General features: G+C 40.9%; 1 protein-coding gene across 1 annotated transcript; it reads right to left on the reverse strand.

Moving 5' to 3' along the window:
- Positions 1 to 2,797: 2,797 nt before the first annotated feature.
- On the reverse strand, positions 2,798 to 19,910 carry LOC140236890 (uncharacterized). Its single transcript, XM_072316861.1, has 8 exons — positions 19,830 to 19,910; positions 19,270 to 19,359; positions 18,624 to 18,795; positions 17,618 to 17,739; positions 12,650 to 12,834; positions 10,839 to 10,945; positions 6,439 to 6,583; positions 2,798 to 5,716 (listed from the first exon to the last, which is right to left on the reverse strand). The coding sequence occupies exons 1-8, from the start codon at positions 19,908 to 19,910 to the stop codon at positions 3,115 to 3,117; spliced, it is 3,504 nt and encodes a 1,167-aa protein (XP_072172962.1). The 3' UTR covers positions 2,798 to 3,114.
- Between the last annotated feature and the right edge of the window lie 3,211 nt (positions 19,911 to 23,121).

Below are 23,121 nucleotides of genomic sequence, written 5' to 3' on the forward strand. Positions count from 1 at the left end.
TATATGTATGTATATTGTTGGGAGACAGTCATAGAAAGCTGCATCATAATTTGTGTAGCTGAATGAGTGCTAAGCTGTCAATTTGTCAATTCGTCCAGCTGTTTGTTGTCTTTTTTACACACTTCTGTATCATCTGTAAGAAAAGAAAAGCAATGCAAGAGGCATGATTTCTATAGTATAGAGTGCTCAGAAATATTGAAACATCACAACAGAACTGAATAATGTTTTTGCCTTACATTTTGCAATGCTACATCTGCAAGCACTTCTACTAACTTACAGTTTGCCTTTTTAAAGGTATATTTATCCATGTCACATATACTGTAGCACAAGGCACTTTTTTTTTTCTTCAAAATGAACTGCAGCATAATTAATCAACACGAACCAGGATGGCTTGTAACCTTACTCGGATGAGAGAAATCCACACTGAAAAGATAAGATCTAGAAACAGAGAGAGAGGGCACCATGTATCTCGACTCTAACTCTATGTGATCTTATGGAACTAAGAATATAAAAGCCAAACACAAGAATGCAAAGTTGTGCCATGCACTCAGCATGCTATTAAATGACACTTTGTAGCATTTTTACACCAATCCAGTCAATCTATATAACAATTATTTGCCTGCATATTGAAACACTGCGTTTTCTTTTGTTTTGATAATCACATGGCAGAAGACGTGACATAAACCTAGGGCCCGATGTGATTGAGGAAACTGTCCAAAACCCCAAATTGTGGACAATCTTGTCTTCAGAACATACTCTCATTTTCTAACCTTTGAAAAAAACAAATGCATATCACTCTTGTATCAAAATCTGTTGATTTGCAGTAATGTTGGTTACTCTTGTAGTCTCTCTGTCACTAGATGATGTTCAATTTCTAGTTAAATCTGTGATATTAAGTCAGTCTCTACAGCTTAAATTTCATTGTAAAGCTTGCAGTGTGACATAATTAAATTGTCTTACCAATGGAAGGAAAAAAAAAATAAAACCACTACTGTCTTGGTATGGCATTGCAGCCAAAATGAATGTCGATGTGGGAAAATGTCTACGTAGTAAACCTTGACTGTGAAATATCTACACCCTTATTGTGCTTGGTCAACTGCCAAGAATTGCTGCAAGAATATACCTAAAGCAATAGAATCAGTCATGCATACAACACAATCTGTCAAGACAGCGAGCAACTACGAACCTGGCACGTTGGGCGCGTGGTGGAAAAACGTGCACTTGGCACGCGAGTGCACACGAGACGCAAGTACACACCGGAATGGCACGTTCAGGGTACAACATGATGCGCTATTGGTACTGCCACATATGATGTGGGTAATGACCCCAGTGATATTCCAGATGGCTTTCACACCTCAACAATCAAACAGAATGGATTTACCCGAATATAAACATGTTTGGGCAAAATAATTTATATTCAGTACCGGTACTTCCTAAGAAAAACAAAAAAATAAATAAATAAAAGAAAGACACACTGATTCTACAGCATTTGGACACCTCTTATTTTTTTCTAGCATTACTGGTACTTTATGGTCAGTCAGTTGCCTTTGTAATCTCTTTGCAAATAGCCTATGCGATTCCATATTCTCCAACCTTATTTTGTTTCATTCCTGTGCAATATATGAATCACAAGGTCACTGTACTCAGAAGCTGCATTACATAAGCTACACATTCTCTTTATCTTAAAAACTTCACACTTACACCATGGTTCTACAACATGTCTTATCTTGGCTTTCTTAAAATGAGCAAATTGCAAGCAAAATCAACAAGTTCTCTCTCTCCCCCTAACATGCAGCAAAACTGGAAATTAGACAATATCATAGTATGAAAGCACATAATCATTTGTAATCATATGTACTTGTTGTATTGTCACAATATGTCCTTTGAATGCCTTTTAGGTCCTTGAATCACAGTTAAAGTTTACAATCCCAATGACCCACCAGTTGGCATCATATTCGATGCACATTTTGCAACTCACTAATTCCTAATCTCCTGCTCCAGCAGTAACCACTACTAAAAGATGTCAAACCACAGCCATGACCCCCTCCCCCCCCCCCCAAAAAAAAAAATACCACGAGGAGCAAAAGAAGACACGAGTCTGTTGCCACACCTGGCCATACATTCAATGGACTCCCTTTGCCGTTCTCTGCTGACTTTAACATTGCATAGATCACTGGAGGTGAATGTGCTTGCTGTAAACAGAGACCGGGGGCAAGATGTCCATGAACTTGAAGACACTAAACAGAAACTCATCAAGGACTTAAAGCATACCTTCACGTCGTAATACATTTACATGACAATGAACCTTTGAACAGGCTGTTTTCTTGTTGCTTTGCTATGTTGATCCTTTTTTTTTCCCACCCACAAATTGATTTGATGTGAAGAAGAGTGTGCAATCCTGGCATGATCTGACTGGTTTCCAACACGCAACTTCTGTTATGTTCTACTTAACATAAACGACATCATAGCCTACCCTGCTAGTTTGTTGGAAGTTGGCGGATTTCCACAGAATGGACAAACAGGCAGTCCAAATAGAAAAAAACAAACAAACAAACCAACCAAAAACTGTGCAGCTCGACACATTTAAAAGGGCAACTTCGCAGACATGACAGGTGTTTGACACAATTGATGTTTTGTTTTTTTGTCTCAGGTGGACATCCAAGACAGCATACCATGAGTATTTATCGATTGTTACCAACGAAGCATCTGCAGACACACTTTTGTCTTGATTTGTTACGATTGTTTATTTGTTTTGTGTTTTTTTTTTTAAGAAAGGAAATAACCTTGATTGGTGCTCTATGAACATGGTATACAATATTTACAAGCCTTGCCACTTTAGTCTGTCAACATTGACACCATCTTTGCTTATTTGTTTGGAAAAAAACAAAACACATAATAATGAAACATGCAGCCCATATTAAACAGCTCTCCTCACTTCTTATTGGACAAACAACTTTCGATTGTTTTTAATCCCAAGGGGTAATCTTTGATGGCAGTAATGTGATGGGGTATTAAAAAAAAAAGATGATATAGAGAAAGGCGGAAGAATGTCAACTACTTAGTCTCTGTTGAGAATTCTTCACTAGTGAGACTGGTGGAGGTGCTTTGATCCTCCTAGAATTGTAATGGCTGCTGGAGTGCACAAGTTTCTGGAAAGTTGTTGAGGCCCGTGATGGGGCCTGTTTGTCCATTGACAAAGCCCCTCCCGGGGGCTCCCATGGGTGAGGAGAACTGCTCGGCCTGCCAGTCGGAGGCCGTGAGTGTGGTACTGGTACAGGAGATGGGGTTGGACTGCTGACTGAACCCAGGCATTGGTGCCACGGCGGGGTGGAAGGACGGTGGAAGCGATTGTTGGATGGGTTGTGCCTGCTGCTGCTGCTGTTGTTGTTGCTGCTGTTGCTGCTGCAGTTGCTGGGCTGGAGTTACGGTGGTCGTCTGTCCCATCAGACACGCAGCCAGCAGTGAGCTCTGGCCGGCTTGGGTGGGAAAACTGTTGGTGCTCTGCTGCTGAGTCGCGTGGGGCATCCCCAGCGGTGGGCTGCCCTGCTGGAAGGGAGCCGGTTGCCGGGAGAACCCATTCTGATGCTGCGTGGGGATATGCTGGTAGTTCTGCTGCGGACTGTATGCACCGTTGGTTTGGAAATGTTGCTGCTGTTGTTGCTGCGGATTGCCGATAACAGCATTCAATTGCTGCTGAAAGTCCAGGTTTCCCAAGTCGGCAATGTCAACATGGTTCTCATTTGGCTGCAGCACAGACCCATTCTGTTGTTGCTGCTGTTGCAGTCCATTTTGTTGCATACCATTCTGAGCCATCCCATTCGGAAGGATGCCACCCTGCGACAGGCCATTATGTGGCATGCCATTCTGCTGCAGTCCATTGGGCTGTACGGCACCATTTGCCATTTTGAGCTGCATCTGCTTTTTGGCAATCATCTGTTGCTGCATGGTGTGGCGTTGCAGGAGCTGTCGCCGATGCTCCTCCTCCAAGATCTGCTGCTGCTGCCGGTGGCTCTCAAGGAGAAGCTGCTGCTTCCGGAGGAAGTCCTCCTGCAGAATCTTCTTTTGCTGCTGCTGCCGTTGCAGGAGAGTTAAGTCGTCATGGTTGATGCGGTTATTGTTGATGGACAAGTCCCTGCCAACACCCATGTGGTCCTGCATCAGTGACTCTACTGTTTCGACGGCGGTTCTAGTGGACGGTGTGATTGGTCCCAATAGGTCAGAAACGTTTTCAACACCGTTGCTGATCGGGAGGCGTAACTGATCTGGGATCGCGGAGAGCTGGTTTAGCGAGAGTGGGTTGATCTCTGCCCCTGTGAGGAGGGCCTTCAGCATTGAATGCATACTCTTTTGGCTTTGATTGGCTAGGTCCTGAATGTCTAGTTTGGACATGCCCTCTGTTACCCCATGTGAATCACAGGGCTGCGTCTGTGCTTGAGTACCATTGCTGACGGGTGGGATAGACTGTCCATTGCATGTGGGCGTGACAAAAGAGGGCGCCGCAGCAGTCGCATCTGAATACTGAGGAGTGGCGGTGGGTTGGGCCGCTGAGACGGAGGGGCTCAAGGTAGCATTGTTGAGGGCAGCCGTCACTTGAGGCCCCACGACCTCGCAAATGGTTGCTCCTCCAGAGTTCTGACTTTGTACACCATCACAGAGGGACATGTCCCCAAGAGTGTCTGAACTTTTACCAGCCTGTGGACAGCCAGCTGGTGACGCATACTCTAATGAGAAATCGGCCAGATCAGCTGGCAAAGCACTACCAGTCCTTGTGTCTGACCCTACCACTGATGAAAGCAAATATTGTTTAATAGTTTGATTGCTCTCCTGCTTTAACAACTTGTCCGTAATTGGTGGCTCGTTGAGCAAATTCAAGAGGATGTTGTTCGCGGGACTTTTCAGTTTGTCGGGGCAAAACACGTCATCCTCTAACCACGACATATTGGGACTATGCACCTCCGCGTCAGGACATAAGCTAGACGTTGTGCCAGGGCTGTTCAAGATCTGGCTCAAATTGTCCGGACTAGGCACAGTAAATGACAATGCCGAAATGTTGAAATTTGCTTCCTCCGCTGAAGGCAAGTCCTTTTCACCAGTGATCTCCAACAAATTCAATAACTCGCGCTCCTCCACCTCCCCAAAGCTGCTGACACTTTTGCGATCCTGTGACGGCGGCGAGCACACAGAGCCCGACCCGCTGCTTGTCATGGAATCCACGTCGCTCGCGGGAGAGTCAGCCTTCATCCCTTGTGAGCATGGCACATTCTGGGGAAGCACCGGGTCACCGTGGTCAACAGCTGTCGAACAACTTGCCCCCACATTCACCATGTTGTCATCACACTGCATTTCGCTTTCCTTCTCCTCCTCCTCACCCTCTGCTTTCACGCACACATCCATGGGAACAGTGGCCTCCTTGTTTTCCTTGGCCGCCTTTGACTCGCGCACAAGATCCTTGAAGGAGACCTTGCTGGATTCATCCTCTGGCTTAAGGATCACCTGGTTCTCCCTCACTGGCTGCGGCACGAGCTTGGCCAGGTCCTCCTCCCGCAGCTCCACAATCTTGGGGGAGGACAGATCCTCAGAATCCGAGCAGGATCCGATGCCCAAAGAGCTGGGTGTTCCTGGTGTGTGGGGCGATCCGCAGTCAGAGTCGCTCAGGGATCCCTCAAAGCTCTGCTGCATCTGCTCCATCAGAAGGTGCCTCTCTCCCTCATCCTTCCTACAAAGGGGAAGGAATCAAAACTCATTGTAGACTAGAGCAATTCAACACAGTGATCACATGAGATAATCAGCTTTACAATCAGTCATTGGGAGTAAACAAGTGGACAAGCAACATATTCTCCTTGTATAAGTCAAATATGTCTGCCATGGCTTGAATTCTCCCCTTTCAATTTTTTTTTCAAAGACTGTTAACCCTTACTGTGCTTTGGTTGCTGATTGGCACAGATACTTGGAAGACAGCTATCAATGAATAGAGACTGCCCACCCCCCCCCCCCAATCCCTTGGCTGCCTGTTGCACTGAAGGCACATTGCTACACAAAAACAAAAGTGGGCTTGCAAATCTACAACTAGCTCAAGTCTGGATCTTTTATTGAATGCTGATGGAAATGCTTGGCAGCTTGAGGTAAGTGTCAAGCTACATAAATGGTTAAGAAAGAAAGCTGAACAATGGATTATGCTGTCCTGCTAGTCATTGCTATCATCTCATACCGAGGCATCATACCTAGCAAATTACAGAAGGGAGAACAAAGATATACATACAGTTAATAGCCAGTTAATGAGAAGTGCTCCTCTGATTATTGGTGCTACCATTTCTCACCCACAACCGTCCTTTAACCCTCTCTGTGCCAGGAGACTTTTGACAGTGTGTACAAAGCTATGGGGTTTTCTGTGCCAATCGACACAGGAGTAGCACAAAGCGGGCTAAAACTGTGACTTACCCGATGACGTAGTTCATGCAGACGACATACTGCGCCACATTGTTGGTGTTGTAGATGATGGTGGCCTTGGTTTGCATCCACACCCACTCTCCCAGTTTGCCAAGAAAGCGGTAGTACTTGCTCATGCTACTGCCCTTGACAATCACTGCTCCAAAAGAAGGTGGGCATGGGAAGGAGAGAGGAAAACATTGTTAAAATTGTAACATTGATGAAAAAGCAGAGTGTAAATGTAACATGGCAAACTATGTAAAATCAATAAAGAGCAAAATATAAACATTGCATTGACAAAGATGAAACTACCATTGTCACAGTCACAAAGAGAAGAAAGCAACAGTGATTTCACTGAATATATCAATATCATCTGCTCGATTTCCTTTGACATCTATCTGGAGTGAAATGAACAAAAAACAAAACCATACCTGGGTATTAATGTGTCCAAATCTGTCAATATACCAAAATCATTAAATGCAACTCCTTCACATAGTCCCACAGTTTTAACAAATTGAGATTTTAATTGTCATAGATTAGGTTTGAAAATGTTTTTAAAAAATTTAATTTGTCTCACACTTTATCTAGTTGTTTTTCAGTATGTAATTTGTACACTCCTCTGAGCAGCTGTTAACCAATTTCATTGGTCCATTGGGGGAAATCCCCTTACAAGATACCTACTCTGGCATTTTGTTCAAACTTGCATAACATACGGAACAAAACCTGTTTGCATTGATCTATTATGTATCTGGTGCCCTTGACACATGGGTAAAAAAAATAAACAAAGCAAGATAGGATATGCAGTCCAAAAATCAATCAGGCAAATTAATGAGAGAACATGCTGTTAAAACAACTTCAGTTTGTGATAAGTTTTTATCTCTGTGACAAGACTCATTAATGCATGGGCATACGGCAGCAAATAGCAAATGAAATTCTGAGCAAATACTGATATTATTATTACCACTGAATGGATGGTGGGTAACTATTTGAGAGCTCAAGTGGGCACGTTTTATCATACCCTGATCTCTAGTAGTTTGCCCATAAAATCTTACAAATTTCACATTCTACTGAAAAAAAAAGGGGGAAAACTTTCTTTTTAAATCTGCTCAGGTCTTATGAAGAGTATTTTGTTCTTCATACAACATATCCTGAACAGAGAAAGTTGCTGTCATCATCCAGCTTTGTTTGAGGAAAATCATAGTTTTTGGTCTTTTTGTGTTCAGAGCAAATAATCATTGCATCACTGAACCCCTGCTGTGCAGCTCATTATGCAATCACTTACATCATAGTATTTGAATCTCACCTCGTATAATTCATGAATAACATAGACATTTGAATGCACTAAATTCATACACTCTTTCTCATCAAATCATCTTTGAATTCCTCCAAAACTGTTTGTTCTTTCATATTTCATAAGAGGTTTATCATAAGAGGTGTGGTGGAAGGAGATTGAAGATAGGGATAAGGTGTGGGGGAAGGACGGAGGGAGGGGGAGTGGGGAGGGAGAGAATTGAAGGGGGCAGTGACTGAATGGGAGAAGGGGGGGTCAAAGGCAAGGCCAGTTAGGATCAATCAAGATCAGGCTGCGGCAATTAAGCGATTAGGTCGTTTCCCACTCAATTGTCATCAATCATTCAGCGACGATCGCCCCTATGAGAAAATCTGACAGACACAGGCAGAAACTTGACAGAGAAACAATCCTCCACTCGTCTCCCACATGATTCACGGTAGCAGGGAAAAACCGACCTTGATATCTAAACAGGTAGCATCATTATTTTCTATCTCTTCCTCACCTCCCACCCCTCCCCCCCCCCCCCCCCCTTCTCCCAAAAGTCTGTGGAATAATCAAGTGGCTTTCCTGACATTGTCCCCTCATGGTGTTTTTATTGTGCCAGCTATCAAAAGACACAAGGCTGCCCAATTTTGTATGTGACAACCCCCACCTGGCTCCTATACCGAAGACTTGATACATGATTATTCACCCCTGCACTGCCAGCCCTGACCCACTTAAAACAAATTTAGAACCAAACCGCCATGCACTTGTTTTAAAGACTCTGGAAGATGCTTCCTGACCAATTTCTGTGCAGTAGCACACTCAATGCCAAACATTCATGTGTTACCTCTTTGAACACTGCAGCAAAGTAATGACAGTATGCTCATCAATCTTCCTCTTATTTTCGTGGAACATAAGAGGATATGGTTTTTCCGACTGTGCCTTCCCAGTAAGAATAATAAATTTCTCTCATTTTTTTTTTTATTATCTAAGCGAAAGGGTGCAGCGTGACCTCGAAATAAATGCAGCTTGCTTGCTCTTTCACCACAGTTACCACTTCTGAATGAACCACTCCTGTACATTGTTTCAACAAAGGGTTGCATTTTTCATTTCAAAGTGATATTCTATGAAAAAGGACATTGTCCCCTGTTGCATGCTACCTTTATGCAGCATGAGCGCAAACTATTTCCAGAGCCGAAATATTTGGGTAATGCTAATGCGGAGAGGCTTGATACGCACGTAAATGATGATAGCGTTATTAAAGAGCAAGGTCGCCCTTTCCAACGAGCCAGCCCATTTGGCGTGTAGCAGGAAAAACACAATCATGTTTTTTACCTGCTCATCATACAGCCAATTAACGACTTTTGTTGCACGATTCAAGCCAGCTAGCACACGGCGTCAACCACGTACACTCTCACAGACTAACATCTTCTCTTCCCTAATCCCAGTCTACATAACGATGACACTTGGACCTAGAATTGTAAGACTATGTTCCTACATCTTACATATCCCATGGTTGCTAGGAGACCACTGGGGCTCCACAGAAGACCTCACAGCCAGTTTCCTCCATCATTCTCTTCCCCCTGCCTCTCCTCATGACTATCTTCACTGTATCCTAATCAAAAGGTCTTTTTTCTTTCCTCCCTTACATTTTTGTGAATTCATGGGGACAAATCCTGAAAACGGAGTGACAAACTGACAATCTTTTATTCTCAGGCTTTCAGCCACAATAATTTTTAGCTTGTGGTAGTCAAATTACTCCTTTTTCAGGATCTGTGTTGAGGCAAAAGAAAGACTATAGCATTAGTTGGAAAAATCAATTGTAACAAAGCTCATTGAGACTGCCCCCTTTAAGAAGGTCATAAACTGAATCACCTGTGTGTTGCAAGGCTGTATAACAGAGCGATGATGTAATTTTTTTTTTTTTTTTTTTTTTTTTTAGGAACTGTTTTCCCATTCATGTTTACATCAGGAGATCGAAATCGGCTGCTATGGGGCCTGCTGCGAGTCAGAGCTAATATCCACTCCAACTGAGTACTAGATGATTATACTTCTCATCATACAGAATCCCCCCCCCCCTTTATCTATTTATCTATCATTATTATTTTTTTTTCTTTTGCTTTCCTAGCCTTGACTGAAAGAAATGAGCCTATAAAGTGGGGGAATAAAGGTTTATGAGGCCTTCATGATGAGGTCATAATGATGGCCATATGCCAGTGACTGTACCGTACATCCCTTTAAATACCAATACTTGAGATAACAGGCAGTGAAAGAGTTAACATGAGCAAGTGGGGGGGGGGGGGCTCCAAGAAACTTTCCTAAAATTTGTATGGTGTTGGATCATATAAAAAAAAACAGACACAATGTAGCATTGTAGCACATTAATTCCTCTTGTTATAGTATTGTAGTGCTATCACATCCTCACAAAATCGGTGACGCATTTTGTGAGTGCGCCGAAGGATAATTTTAGCGGACAAATGAAGGGGTCTGGCGGGCTAAACTTAGCCTGCCGTGCACAGGATATTACAAATAGGAAATGCAAATTTATGCATACCACCTTCACTCAAATTGTCTCAAAAATTCTTGGAGGAAGATGTCAATTTATTTACTTTCATTTGATCAAGTCTCTAGTTCTTTCCCACCCAACAGCATCATGGCAGTCACTTTAAAAAAAAAATCACAAAATTTCTATCCTTTTAGATTGTGATTTTTTGTTTTTCCTACTTCATTCCATGGTGATCCCTTTCGTCCATCTAATTCCCTATTCACATTCTTTGAAATCCTATTTCATCCAAAACATTCTGATTTTATACCACCCCCATGTTGATCTTACGAAATATCATCTTTCTCAATTCAGATCCACATGCATCAACTCCGTCGTACCTATTGTCTAGTATCCAATTTGTCCTTGGCACAGATTGAAAACAAGCTGGGAGAGAAGTGGGGGAGGTGTCCCCCTTTAAGAGCAGAAAGGCATAACTTCAATTTTTTTTTTTTGGCATAGCAGTGAGAAACGCCCTTCTTGCTGTCACCTGATGACACTCTGTTCTCCTAGCACAGTAGAGATAACATTTATTGAGTGCCAGAAAGATGCCTCGACTTCTGCAGTTGCACTTGAAGAGGATTAATTCATACTCACGTTTGCTGTGGCAGTCGCTAACTTTCCTGGCGTCCATGGGGTTGTGGAATTGGTAGGCTGTCTTGCCAATCACCTCGTGTGGTTCGTAGCCGACTAGAGTGATGATTCTGATCAAAAAGATTCAATATGAAGGTTAGCGCTGGCTGCAAACATTCCATCAATTTTTTTTTTTTTTTGCATAAAGATAAAGAAATACCAGAAAATTAGGAGAATTCTGGCAAGACTATGCATAAATGCACTTATAAGGCCATTCTATCACTTGACAGCCAGAGGGTCACTATTGACATACACTCTGTGCATTGTTAATGACTTTCTGGCCCTCAGTGATGAGGATTGTCACAGGATTTTATTTTCATATATATAATATTTTCATGAGTTTTTCCCATGACATCTCCATCTCTACAATATAATGATTGATTTACGTTTGATGCCTGTCTCCCTCTCCCCTGCCCCCCCCCCCCCAAAAAAAAAAAAAAAAACCCTCCATGTTTTGTGCTAAGGACCACTGCCTGCCAACTGTATGTTAGCTTCTGTTTGTCTTACGTTTATTCTGGCTTGGCTTGGCTACCTTAAGGGAAGAAAAGGTAGTGGGTATGCATGGGATCAGGAGAAAAGATGTTGGTTAGGAGAGGGATTTGCTATCTACATAAGATGTTAGTCACTTTTCCCACAGGGTTTTGACAGCAAGGGGGAAAAAAAAAACAACTTTCCATGCCATCTTTTTTTCCCCTGATTGTGGTGGATTGGCTTTAATCCCACGACACAAGTGTGGTGGAGCGCATAGAAACAAGCCCTTGTTAGTGTTTCCGTCACTTAATCCGAACATCAGGATGTACCTAAAAAACTCCTTCCCCCACCCCCCCACCCACACAACACATATAAACACGCACACACGATGGGCCACATGATTTTTGGGGCAGCTGAGTCATTGCGCTTCTCGAAATCAGAGGCTTAGGGAACTGTCAGAACACTCTGTTATCTCAATCTGCGCTACACAGGCTGTCCATGTTAGTTAGGGGTGAGAAAAGTTTCCGTGGGAAGGCCACTGCTATTTGTAATCAATGCGCAATTTGATGTGTGTGTTTTAAGGCAATTATACACGCACATGCGTATAATCATGCAAGTGTGTGTGTGCGGGTATATACATATATATATAATTATACATATATACAAATAAATGTAAATTTATAATATAGATAAAGTTGTAGATGTAAATAAGCACATAAATGTATATGTCTTTGAAATAAAGTAATTATAGGTAAAGATATAGTTGTACATGTAAACGAAAAATTATATATATATATATATTCTTATTTTTGTATTCATTTGCAAATTACATCTTTACCTATATCTAATATATGCAAAGAGAAAATAAAGACCTTACACTCTTTTCCTACTTTGCCAGGCAGTGGAATTACATTGTATCTGTTTTGAGGAGCGACACACTGGTAATCTAGATTTAACATATTATGATGATGAATAAATTTAAATGAAAGAGATTTTGATTTTAATGTTAATTTGTTTCTTATTCCATGAAGAGATTTTTCCAAAAGACTTTGTACTACTTCTTCAAGACACAATTGATAATTTGTGCACCTGTACAACCAAGGACTGAGAATTACACAACGCAAAACACAACATTGGTTGTCTTGGTTCAGCTAAGCCACGAAATGACAAACACAATGGATTTTGATAGGTTGATGAGCTGCTACACAGATATGCTGCTATCACTGCAAGTTGCCATGGTTACTGGCTGCCAGAGTACGTGGGTCCTCTGGAGAGAGGAGGCATTCTTGGGAGATTTGCGGTACCTTGGATCGCAGAAGGTGAAGCTCATGTCGAGAGCGTGCCGGCTCATGAACATGTTGCCGTCCATGCGGATCTCCAGGATGGGCTGCGGCTGGATGGGTCGGCAGAGACAGATCAGCCCCTCCACGCAGTACCCCTTGCTGTTGTTCGATCCCTTCAGCTTGAGACGACCGGTGAAGTTCACCACCTGCTCTCGACGCAACAGCGTTGATCAAGCGGGAAGGGAGGATATTACGGGAGAAACCACAACAAACTTCAGAATCAGCTGTTTGAGGGGCTATACTCAATACATAAAATATGCAAAACAAAGCACGCAAACTATAGAGTCAGTGCAATCTTCACTTTAGAATGAGTAACTCACCAAAGAAGCTGCCTCAAATAGCTCCAATGATGAACACATATGAGTCAAAGTGTACTCCTACTTCCACAATTTCACCTTTCATTATTCGTTCATCCTTGCAACCTGAACTACATTGCAAACTTACCAGAAATTACACATATTCCTCTAGGGAATTTTACGCTCTTTTTTTTTCTTAAATTGAGAGGGGAGTGAGCCACATGTAGACCTTATTTGTTGACCTTTCATATATGTTTTGACTTCCCTTTTTTTGTCAACGATTATGTGGTGAAGAATCTCCCACACATAATGTGAACACATGCCTACAACCAGCCATCTGTCAAAAAGCCTCAAATTGGCAACATGACCATGAGTTGACAGGGATCTTCGGTGAGCACATTGCAGCGATAACCCTCTCAGCAAGGAAAGTGTACACACACAAACACACACAGACACACACACACAGTTACACATTCACCCATGCATACACACACAATGCTTTCAATAAAATGACCTATACGCCTAAATCCCCCGACTGTGTATGCATTTCTAGATCGACTCCTGCTACCATCGGCCTGAGAATGTGGGGGGGGGGGGGGAGAGAAAAAAAGTTAAATAATGACCAAGGTGATATATTTCTCAGCAGGGCAGGATGGCCACTTTATATGCTTTTTATGCTTGGCCCAATAATAAACACAGAGTGTCCCAAGACAACCAAGAATGTAGAATCTTTGAGAGGAGAAAAAAATGATAAGAGCATGAGACTTACGTTAGCACCTAGCAACAGCCCTGATTTTTTTTTTTTTTTTGGGGGGGGGGGGGAGGGGGAGGAGAAATAAAGATAAAGCAGCGCTTCCTCACTTTTATTCAGGGAGCCCTGGCAGCTGGAAATGACAAAAAGATGCCTAAATATCAGCTGTTTCATTTTATCTTTACAAAGATTGTTTAGAACCAATATATTCATCTTAAAGCAGCTTCCAGCATCAGCACACAGCAAAACGTTGATGGCATGATAGTATGTCATCATGTTTTAATATCTAATACTGCGTTTGAAGAAGAAATTTTGAAGGAAAAAAAATGGGGAACAAGGAAGTATCTCGGACAAAAGTATTCCTCTTGTAACATGCTATGGTTTGCAATTCATCATTTTGCTTCTGACGTCTGCAAATTTTATTTTGAAACATTCACATGATTTTGAAATGTGCATTCCATTCCTGCAACAAGGAATTTATGGCACTCTAAAAGCACTGTCTTTTAGAATATATACAAATTACTCTGTACATGAATGAGTGTGATCATGAGGCACAATAATGACAATTTACCACAAAAGTTCCATACTGCTGCTTGTGAGACAAATATTTCCTTGTTTATCATTAAATAAATGACCATGACCTTTGGCTCGTTGGCAAGGAGAAACCTGGTCATACATGCAACTGGGATTAAACAGAGGCAAAAGAACACAAAGACAACCTGGTGCTTACGCCTTTTTCTGGTGACTAAAATCTAATCGAATCTTTCACACATTTGGATATGCGCATTCGATCCTAAATGGGGCTGCAGAGCTAGAAGGAAGGGGGAGGTATATACTGTCGGTAGCGACGAAACCAGCCTGATTGGGGCTGCAGGACCTATTTCCTTTCGTCTTCCTGTTGTTTGTCTAAAAATCTCGTCAACAACACTGCACAAATCATAGATCACATTTTTTTTTTTCATTCCAATACAGTGCTTTTCTCTCTTCTCTTACGCTCCCTTTTATATTCTTTCTCTCTCTCCCTAGCTCGCGCTCTCTCTCTCTTGGCAACTTCTTGTTACGAGCTTTACCAAAGTGCATGGCATGACCCCTGGTGCTTCCCGATTCCCGACCATTCATTTATGGTGTAATTAGACCAAGTTCCAGTGGGATGGAGGGGAAACCCTTAATTTAGCTCTCAAATGAAACCGAATGAACAAGTCCTGACCCCCCTCATAATTGACGTTGACATATAGCAGAGAATTTTTCTACCTGGTTAAGTAATATATGCAGTATATGCATATACGTCTATTAAAGCAACAAAACTGACACAGACAAGCATACACGTATGTATGTATGTACGTATGTATATATATATATATATATATATTCTCACTCAAACACACACACGCACACATATAAATATGTGTGTGTGCATTATAACAAGAGGGATAGAGATCAGAACAAAAAGAGATATCTGTATACTATATGTGTAAAAGAGTCAACTTTTGATACTAATCAAATGGTAAGAATTTTTGCAGATTACAGGACTTGTGCACACCTCTTTATTCCTCTATAGGACAGGTTTTACTTTTCTGATGGTATATCTCATGAATGTAATATGTGTTTTTACAAACGATGCAAGTATCTCTCTGAAAAAAAAAAATGTGTGTTAATGAAAACATCAAAAAAGTATCTTTCCATATCTCTCTCTTTTACATCTCATTCTTCATTCTAATGAGAACGGTGACAGATGAAGACGATTCCATGTGTATCACTGTTGCCATAGGGCTAGATGGGTTCAACCTTAGCCAATCAAAAGTCCCTAATTATCCCATCCCTTTAAACACTTTCTAGCATCAGTTGTAAACAGAACCTTCACTTTCATCAGTTTCTCTTTTGGTTGACGTAACTTCAGATCTCCATGAACTGGCTTCCATGAAGAGCATACTTATCAACTGACGAGTGAAAAAAATGCCACCCCCCCCCCCACCCGAAAAATAAAAATAAAAAAATAAATAAAAAACTAATGGGGAAAAACTGACATAGGAAAATATTTTCTGCTATTCTGTCACTCGTCAATGGTCAACTTCAGAGCCCAGGAGGGAGCAAAACCAGCGCAAGGATCAGCTGGCATTGCGGGAGCCTTGATCAACGATCATTTTGCTGATGTCTAACACAGACACATTCAATGGCCACAGGCCAATCAAGGAGTACTCTTGAGTTTCTTGAATGACATAGATCTTCAAACATCATTCCCTATACACTTCCTCCGAAATCCTTGTTTCAATGCCCAGCCCTCCACATTTCTAATATTTTTGCTTTCTCTCATAAATTTGTCCTGCTCTTCAGAAAATATAACTACATATTCATATCTGAATATGGGTCTAGGGCAATTACCCCCTGGGAAATTACCCCAGACCCTTCCCCTGACCCCAGCCCTAATCCTAATCCTGAACCTTATCCTAACCCTAACCCAAACTCTAACCTTAAACCTAACCTTAACTGTAAGTAACTGTCCTCGGGGGTAATTGCCCTGCTGATGCGCTGAATATATATATATATATATATATATATACACAAAAAAAACCCACAAATATATTTCTTGCTATCTGAACATGAATATATTTCTCCTCTTTTATAATCTTCAACATATCTCTCTCACACTAAGTCAGTATGTGTTTGTGTTCGATAAATTCTGTGTGTGTGTGTAAGTGTGCGTGTAAGTGTGTGTGTGTGTGTGTGTGTGTGTGTGTGTGTGTGTGTGTGTGTGTGTGTGTGTGTGTATTTCCAGGCATATATCAACTCTCTCTCTCTCTCCTCACTTTTATATACTTCTATCTCTATCTCTCCCTCTATCCACATCGGTGGAAAGTGATAATTTCCTCCGACAAATCAATGAGCCAGTAGCCACTGGCAATTCCTTGACGAGGGTAGTCAGAAAAAACAGCAACAGCAGGAGTGTTGATGGACACTGCTTTGATAATTACCATTAAACATGACTACTCCCCACAAGAATTCACCTCTGAATGGTGACAGCAAGAGCATAACACATGCTATTAATCTATGTATCTATATAACATAAAACTTTCCCTTTGAAACAAATGTCTTTTTTCTGACTATCACCAATTTTCTGTGTTTATATCTTACATTCCTTCTTGCCTTTATATAATGAATGCACTGGAAGACAATTTACAGATTATGATGTTATTGTGGCCAGGAAACACAAGAAATGTGATGGAGCTTGCATAAAGGCAAACACTGGGGAGACTGTCCACACTGCTCATCAAACTGATAGTTTGGAAACAGTAAAAATGCTCTAAAAGTTCTCCTGTGAGTGACACTTAATGGCAGCTACCATGAAGATAATCATTGCCACCCTAAAATTGTCTAAAGGACTATGCATATTGTCCTATCTTACCAAAGACTGATACCTCCTACATTTCAGGAAAATGAGATTAATTTGAATGCTGCTCAACCAAATAAACAAACAAAGAATCAGGATCATTACCTAATTTTTACATATCCCTGGCAGACACCTTTCTAGGAGAGGAAAGGAAAATGAGGTAAGAAGTACACATACTCCAGCAAGAAAAGGAAAATATCAACCTGTTTTTGTATTTAAAGTTTCCAGGTAGCGCACTTGACTATTTTGTAACTGTGATTTCTGTGGTAACAAATTGTCAGAAACACAAATATCATATTCCCAAAGATGACCGCATATAATGAAAATATAAAAACAATAATGTGAAGCAGTTTACTCCAGGAGGCTTTTCAATGGACAGATTGATAAACCAACCTATAAATTGATTCCTACTTTCCTCCTTCACAGTTTCTTGGCAGGCTTATCTGCCCCCCTCCTCCCCCCACCCCACCCCCATGAAAACCAAAATTTATACGTACCCTGTAACCGATGACTTTTCCTTTGCCGCCGATGGATCTTCGAGACACGACAGACTTCATACGCAGGAAGAAGTTTCGGTCCTGGATATAATCAGTGACGCCCGGACTCTCGTCCTTAATTTCTGTCAGAAAGTGAAGTTCCATCGAAACAGTGTCTGTGATCTTAAATTCTCAATATTAACCATGAATAAACTTGTTGCCATGTCATGGCAGTGAGTTTAGGATCTAATCTCATCAAACGCTCAAATGGCGTGACAAATTCTCATTCCTTCCGGAAATACCAACATGGAAATCTCTTTTGGAGTAAAGACTATGGAAGGGCAATGTTATCAAAATTGTGTCTGCAGTAGAGACTAGCTTTAAGACAAAGACACTTCCATAATATCCAGAATACACACACCAACATACCAACATCAACCAACATTATTGTGCAATGTAAAAACAGAGCCAAACAACAAAACATAATATAACAAAAATTAATGCAACTTAACACGGCATGTGCAATGGAATATGATGTTATAGGCGGGTTACTTCTTTGTTCTCAAAAAATGTGACATTTTGTGTCATAACTGGACCATAATCAAAATGTAGAGATGGATCAAATATTGACATTCAATGTAATGGTAAGCACTCTCCAGGTCCCTCCTTGTTGGTGATTTGTTGAGGACCGCAATCCCCGGAGTTTAAGGGATCATTTTCGAGGAAGTATGACACATCCAAAGAGAAGTCTTATACCTTCACAACACATTCTGAAAAAATGCTCATTTGGATTCCATGAAATGGACTGGGGGGGGGGGGGACTCATTCCAAAGATTACAGGGTATCTAAGGCAGACTAAATCTCTGCCAAGAGTCTGCAGTAGAGACTACTGCCTACAGAAGGGGATAAGAAGGAAGGACAGGGTCTCAGTTGCAGAGGGCTCATGAAGAACTCAACTTGCCAATCAAACAGGCAAAGACAGATATTCATTCTCTATCAACTTGGGACTCCCCCAAAAAATCCTTACTTGCTTCGTCGAAGAAGTTGATGTTCATGGCCGTGGGCGAGTCGTCCAGCTTCTCCATGCCGTAGCCCTTGAAGGTCTGGTGACCGGGAAACTGGACCACAAACTGCTTGGCCAGCTCCTTCTGGTCATCCGGGTGGATGAAGTCCATGATGCTGTGACCGATCATGTCGTACTGGAGGGAGGAAGGGGTGGGGTGGGGGGGGGGGGTGTGAGGACAGCATAGGAGGCAACAGGTGAAATGGAATTTAGAAAGTGCCAAAATTTGACTGTCGGTCCATTGATATGCACTCATATGATGATTCATTACACTGTGAAACATGATGCTACATACAATGGTTAGAGTAAGAATTAAAGTCTGACATATTACAAAAAGAACTGGAATGCCAGAAACAAATGTGCAGCAATCATGATTGAAAAATGGGTTAACTTCATATGCAATTATCTCGAAATATCATTCTGACACAAAACTCGCATAGACAAAGCAGTTCAGATGACTGCCGATGATATGTAACATGGTGAATCTTCCTCAGTTATCTTCAAAATCATTGATCTTAAATGCTTCTTTTTTTTAAATATGAAATTTGACAAAAATTGTGTGTGAAAATCCCAGCATCATGGTGCCTTATTTAAGACTCCTTCGTTTTACCTGATGAATTCCAATCTGTTTCCCCACATTCTCCGCTACGTACAGAATGTTGCCTTTCCTCGAAACAAAGATGATGAATCCATTCAGCGCCTGAAAGGACAGAAAATATACAAAACACGTACTTTAACATTCTATCAGAACATTTCATGTCTGGACATGCTGCAATTTCCTAACCTCCAAAGTAAATGTTACCCCAACGAGACAAATTTTTGAACATTGAATGCCCCTGGGAGTTGTCAACAATGATGCGGCACATAAGGTGAAACCAGGGAACATGAACTCTCTGCAAATGCCACTAAAGAATTTCACAACGATAATATACTTTGTTGGAATGTTATTCATCTCCATAAAGTGTTCGGGCATGTTTGTAGTGGAGCTTCTAACAATGCAACGGAGAGAGCAAAAGGGTGCATCTTTCATGTGCTACACTTCATGAATACTGACTACATTTCACCCATCTAAGAACTGCACATTTTATAAGAGAAAACACTGGCTATGCTTCCCCTGAAGATCCAGACTTGATATTTGACAATCGATATCTCTGATGTCATCATACTTACGTCATCAGTTTGAAAGACGTCATCATCGGCTACTTCAGCACCACTGAAGTCATCAACATCACCGTCATGACCATCAGTCATTATTATGAATGTCATCATTGTCACCAACATACTTATCAACAATATCATCAACATATTTATCAACCAGAAAAGCATTCTGAGAGTGCAGACCTCCGCCAAGCAGCTACTTTCCACCGATGATCTTGCTCTTCCCAAAGACATTTTTCTCCTCTCCACCACTGGGAAAAAGCTCTTCGGGCTCTTGCATAATCAGTGATTTCCACCCATAGGTAAACATGCTGAAAAATCACCCGATTAAAAAAAAAACAACAACTCAGGACATCTTGCACTGAAGAAAAGAATAGCAGTAACTCATCATATACAGAAATAAAATGGGAAGGACAAGGAAGGGGTGCAGGGGTGGATCCAGGAATTCCGTAAAGGGGTGGTGCCTTTACAAAATTAAAGGGGGCGCATGCCCCCCCCCCACATTTTTTTCTTTTTGTTTCTTTTGTTTAACAAAAAATAAAGTAGGGGCACGCCCCCTTTGAATCCACCACTGGGGGTAGTAGGTAAAGGGGGAGTTGAGATGAAATAGGGGGAGGGGAGGGGATTGTGGAGAAGAGAAAATATGAAGAAGTGGCGGACCACACACTCACTTGAAGCATCAAAGCGCCTTCGTTGACCTGTGGCTGCTGAGCGTCTTTTTCCGGACCAGCTGTAATTGCCTTCTTCTTTAATTCATCCAGCAGAGCTGTCCCTTCTGCAAACAAGAAAAGAAAAAAACAAAACATAACAAATCATCAATTGTGTTGCCATTTTGTATTTGACCAGAGTTTAACTGAGCTAACATCTTGCATAAAGTGAGACTAGTAGTGCATGTGAGTGGCAATGGGTCCGCTGACAATGTGCCCATAACCATAATTTGCTTGAAAGAAGAAAAGGAAGGAGGAAAATTTTTTGTGATCAAATATGCTATGTTATGCAATTACCAACTTATAAAAGTATGAGTAAAATACAAACCTTACTCATACATAATGTATGAATGCATAAATTAAAACAAACAAACAAACAAACAAACATTTTTATGGAAGCACTAGTCATGGCTTTTGAATCAAGACTTTAGAAATATAATGCATGGAATTGTGATCCATACATCAACAACGAAAACAACAAATCTGAATATTTTACTTTTTTTCTATTAAATGTTCTCAAATAAGAGTTTATATCACTTGCATATAATTAGATATTAAGGAGAAAAAAGAAAAGTCTGGAAAAGTAAGCATAAAATTTAAATGTATTCATTCAAATGTTCACATTATTCTTTCATGCTGCAAAACACATTCAGTCACAGTGAATAAACCTGTTTTACTCATTTCATTTAGCTGTCACTCAGTTTTCTAGGGAAATAATAAATCACGTATTAACCTGAAAAATACATAAAAAGGACAGGTTGACATTGCGTTAAAAAAAAAAATGTGTGAATGCAAACATTGGGGCATTTGTTAAGGGAAACACTTTAAAATTAATTTACCAGAAAACAAACACAGAAGTACAAAAGCCCAATTTTTATTGAGGTGACATGGACGATAGTCAAAAGTGTTCCATGTTTGACACGCATTATAAAGTTTCTATGGTTCATGAGACAATACAATGAATGTTAACGAGCAACATTCATACCCTCTCTCCAGTTTTCATAGAACATTATGCTAATAAGGTGTTGTGACAAGCAATCAATTAGGAAGGCAGGGAGGGAGTGGCCAGAAAGAACAATTAAAGCCAAATCGGGGATAAGCTTCTCCCTAACAAATTTCAGTGCAATTGGCAGTTATCATGTATGTGATACTGGAAGCCATTTCATGGATAGCCATTAACACCTACGGGCTCCCATTCAGATGGTTTCAATAGAGAGAACGCATTTCTGTCTCTTCTCGTTGTCTTCGCACGAATGAACCACCCGAGTGAATGTCGAGGCCCAAATCACGAATCTGACAGACAGATGCGTGTGCGTGATCAAAAAATTCCAAAGCTTTTGTCACGGGAGAGTGGGGTTTGGAACATCATTGTACGCAGTGACACACTGATGGCGACATACAGCGGTGGGATTCAAGAATTCTAGAAACTTGCTGGAAATGTACATGAGCATGTAGCAGTCACTGTTGCATTCAATCTCCCTCACAAGGCCATTAAAGTGAAGTCAAACAATGACGAAACAAATACTTATGCAGAGATTACCTTGCTGTCATACAAACAAACAAATAAACAAACAAACAATGGACAGCAAAGGTACCTGTCTTTCATGTCAGCTTGAGGGTGGCTTATACCAGCAATCCAATTTTTCAATAGTGACAGGTGTAATATTGTGAAGGATTTTTCACAGCAAATTAAATTCTGACAAACAAACACACTGCTTACAAACTGCCAATGTCTCCTAAAGCGAACATTCTTTAATGGGCAATGTCTGGTTAAGAAAAAGTCTGTATCTGTATATCAAATCTATTCAAGCACATCAGAAGCACAAATGTGCTTTATTCTCGCAATCTATTTGCTAGCTAATTGTGACAAGACTGTGAAAAAAAATATAAATGTATTAAGCAAACAAATGAACAATGAAACAAGCAGTATCAAGTTAGCCTCATCCCCAGCCACATGAGCACGTATGGGGTATACATCATCTAAAAAAACATCGCAAAGGAAGTTATCCTTCTCAAAATTCCTGCTTGACTATCCCCATCACAGTCTCAATCTGCAAGTTGAGATCATCTACACATTATGCACATTGATCAGGGAGGTGCTATAAGAACGTCCCTGCATTGATGATGCTCCAAACTCCTTATCATCGGAAGTATAATTCAATAATGTTCAACTGCAGTGGTGGATATACTACCTGCAATTACATCACATCATCAATTAATATCATTTGAGTAATTTTTGTTGTGTCTTGGTGTTGTTGGTATATTTCTATTGATTCATTATTCAGCTCTCACTGGCTTCACAATATCACATACATATGAAGAGTTTTATCGCACAACAAGCTAACTCCATTGTTGTTAAGTTGAGATATTTATAATTAAAGCTGCTAAAAAGCAAAGAAAATAATAAGAAAATACAGAATATCTTTAATCACAACTTCTAGAATATTCCTTGTTAAGTCACAAGTGAGGTATTACTGGAAAGGTTTAATTCTGCTCTATCTGATGATGGACTTACTTTGAAATGTTTAAAAATGGCACTTAGCTCATTTTGCAATAAACTATTCATATCAAACAGCTGATGCTCCCTGCTGTTCAGA

Source organism: Diadema setosum, chromosome 1, assembly GCF_964275005.1.
Source record: "Diadema setosum chromosome 1, eeDiaSeto1, whole genome shotgun sequence".
Classification (NCBI taxonomy): Eukaryota; Metazoa; Echinodermata; class Echinoidea; order Diadematoida; family Diadematidae; genus Diadema; species Diadema setosum.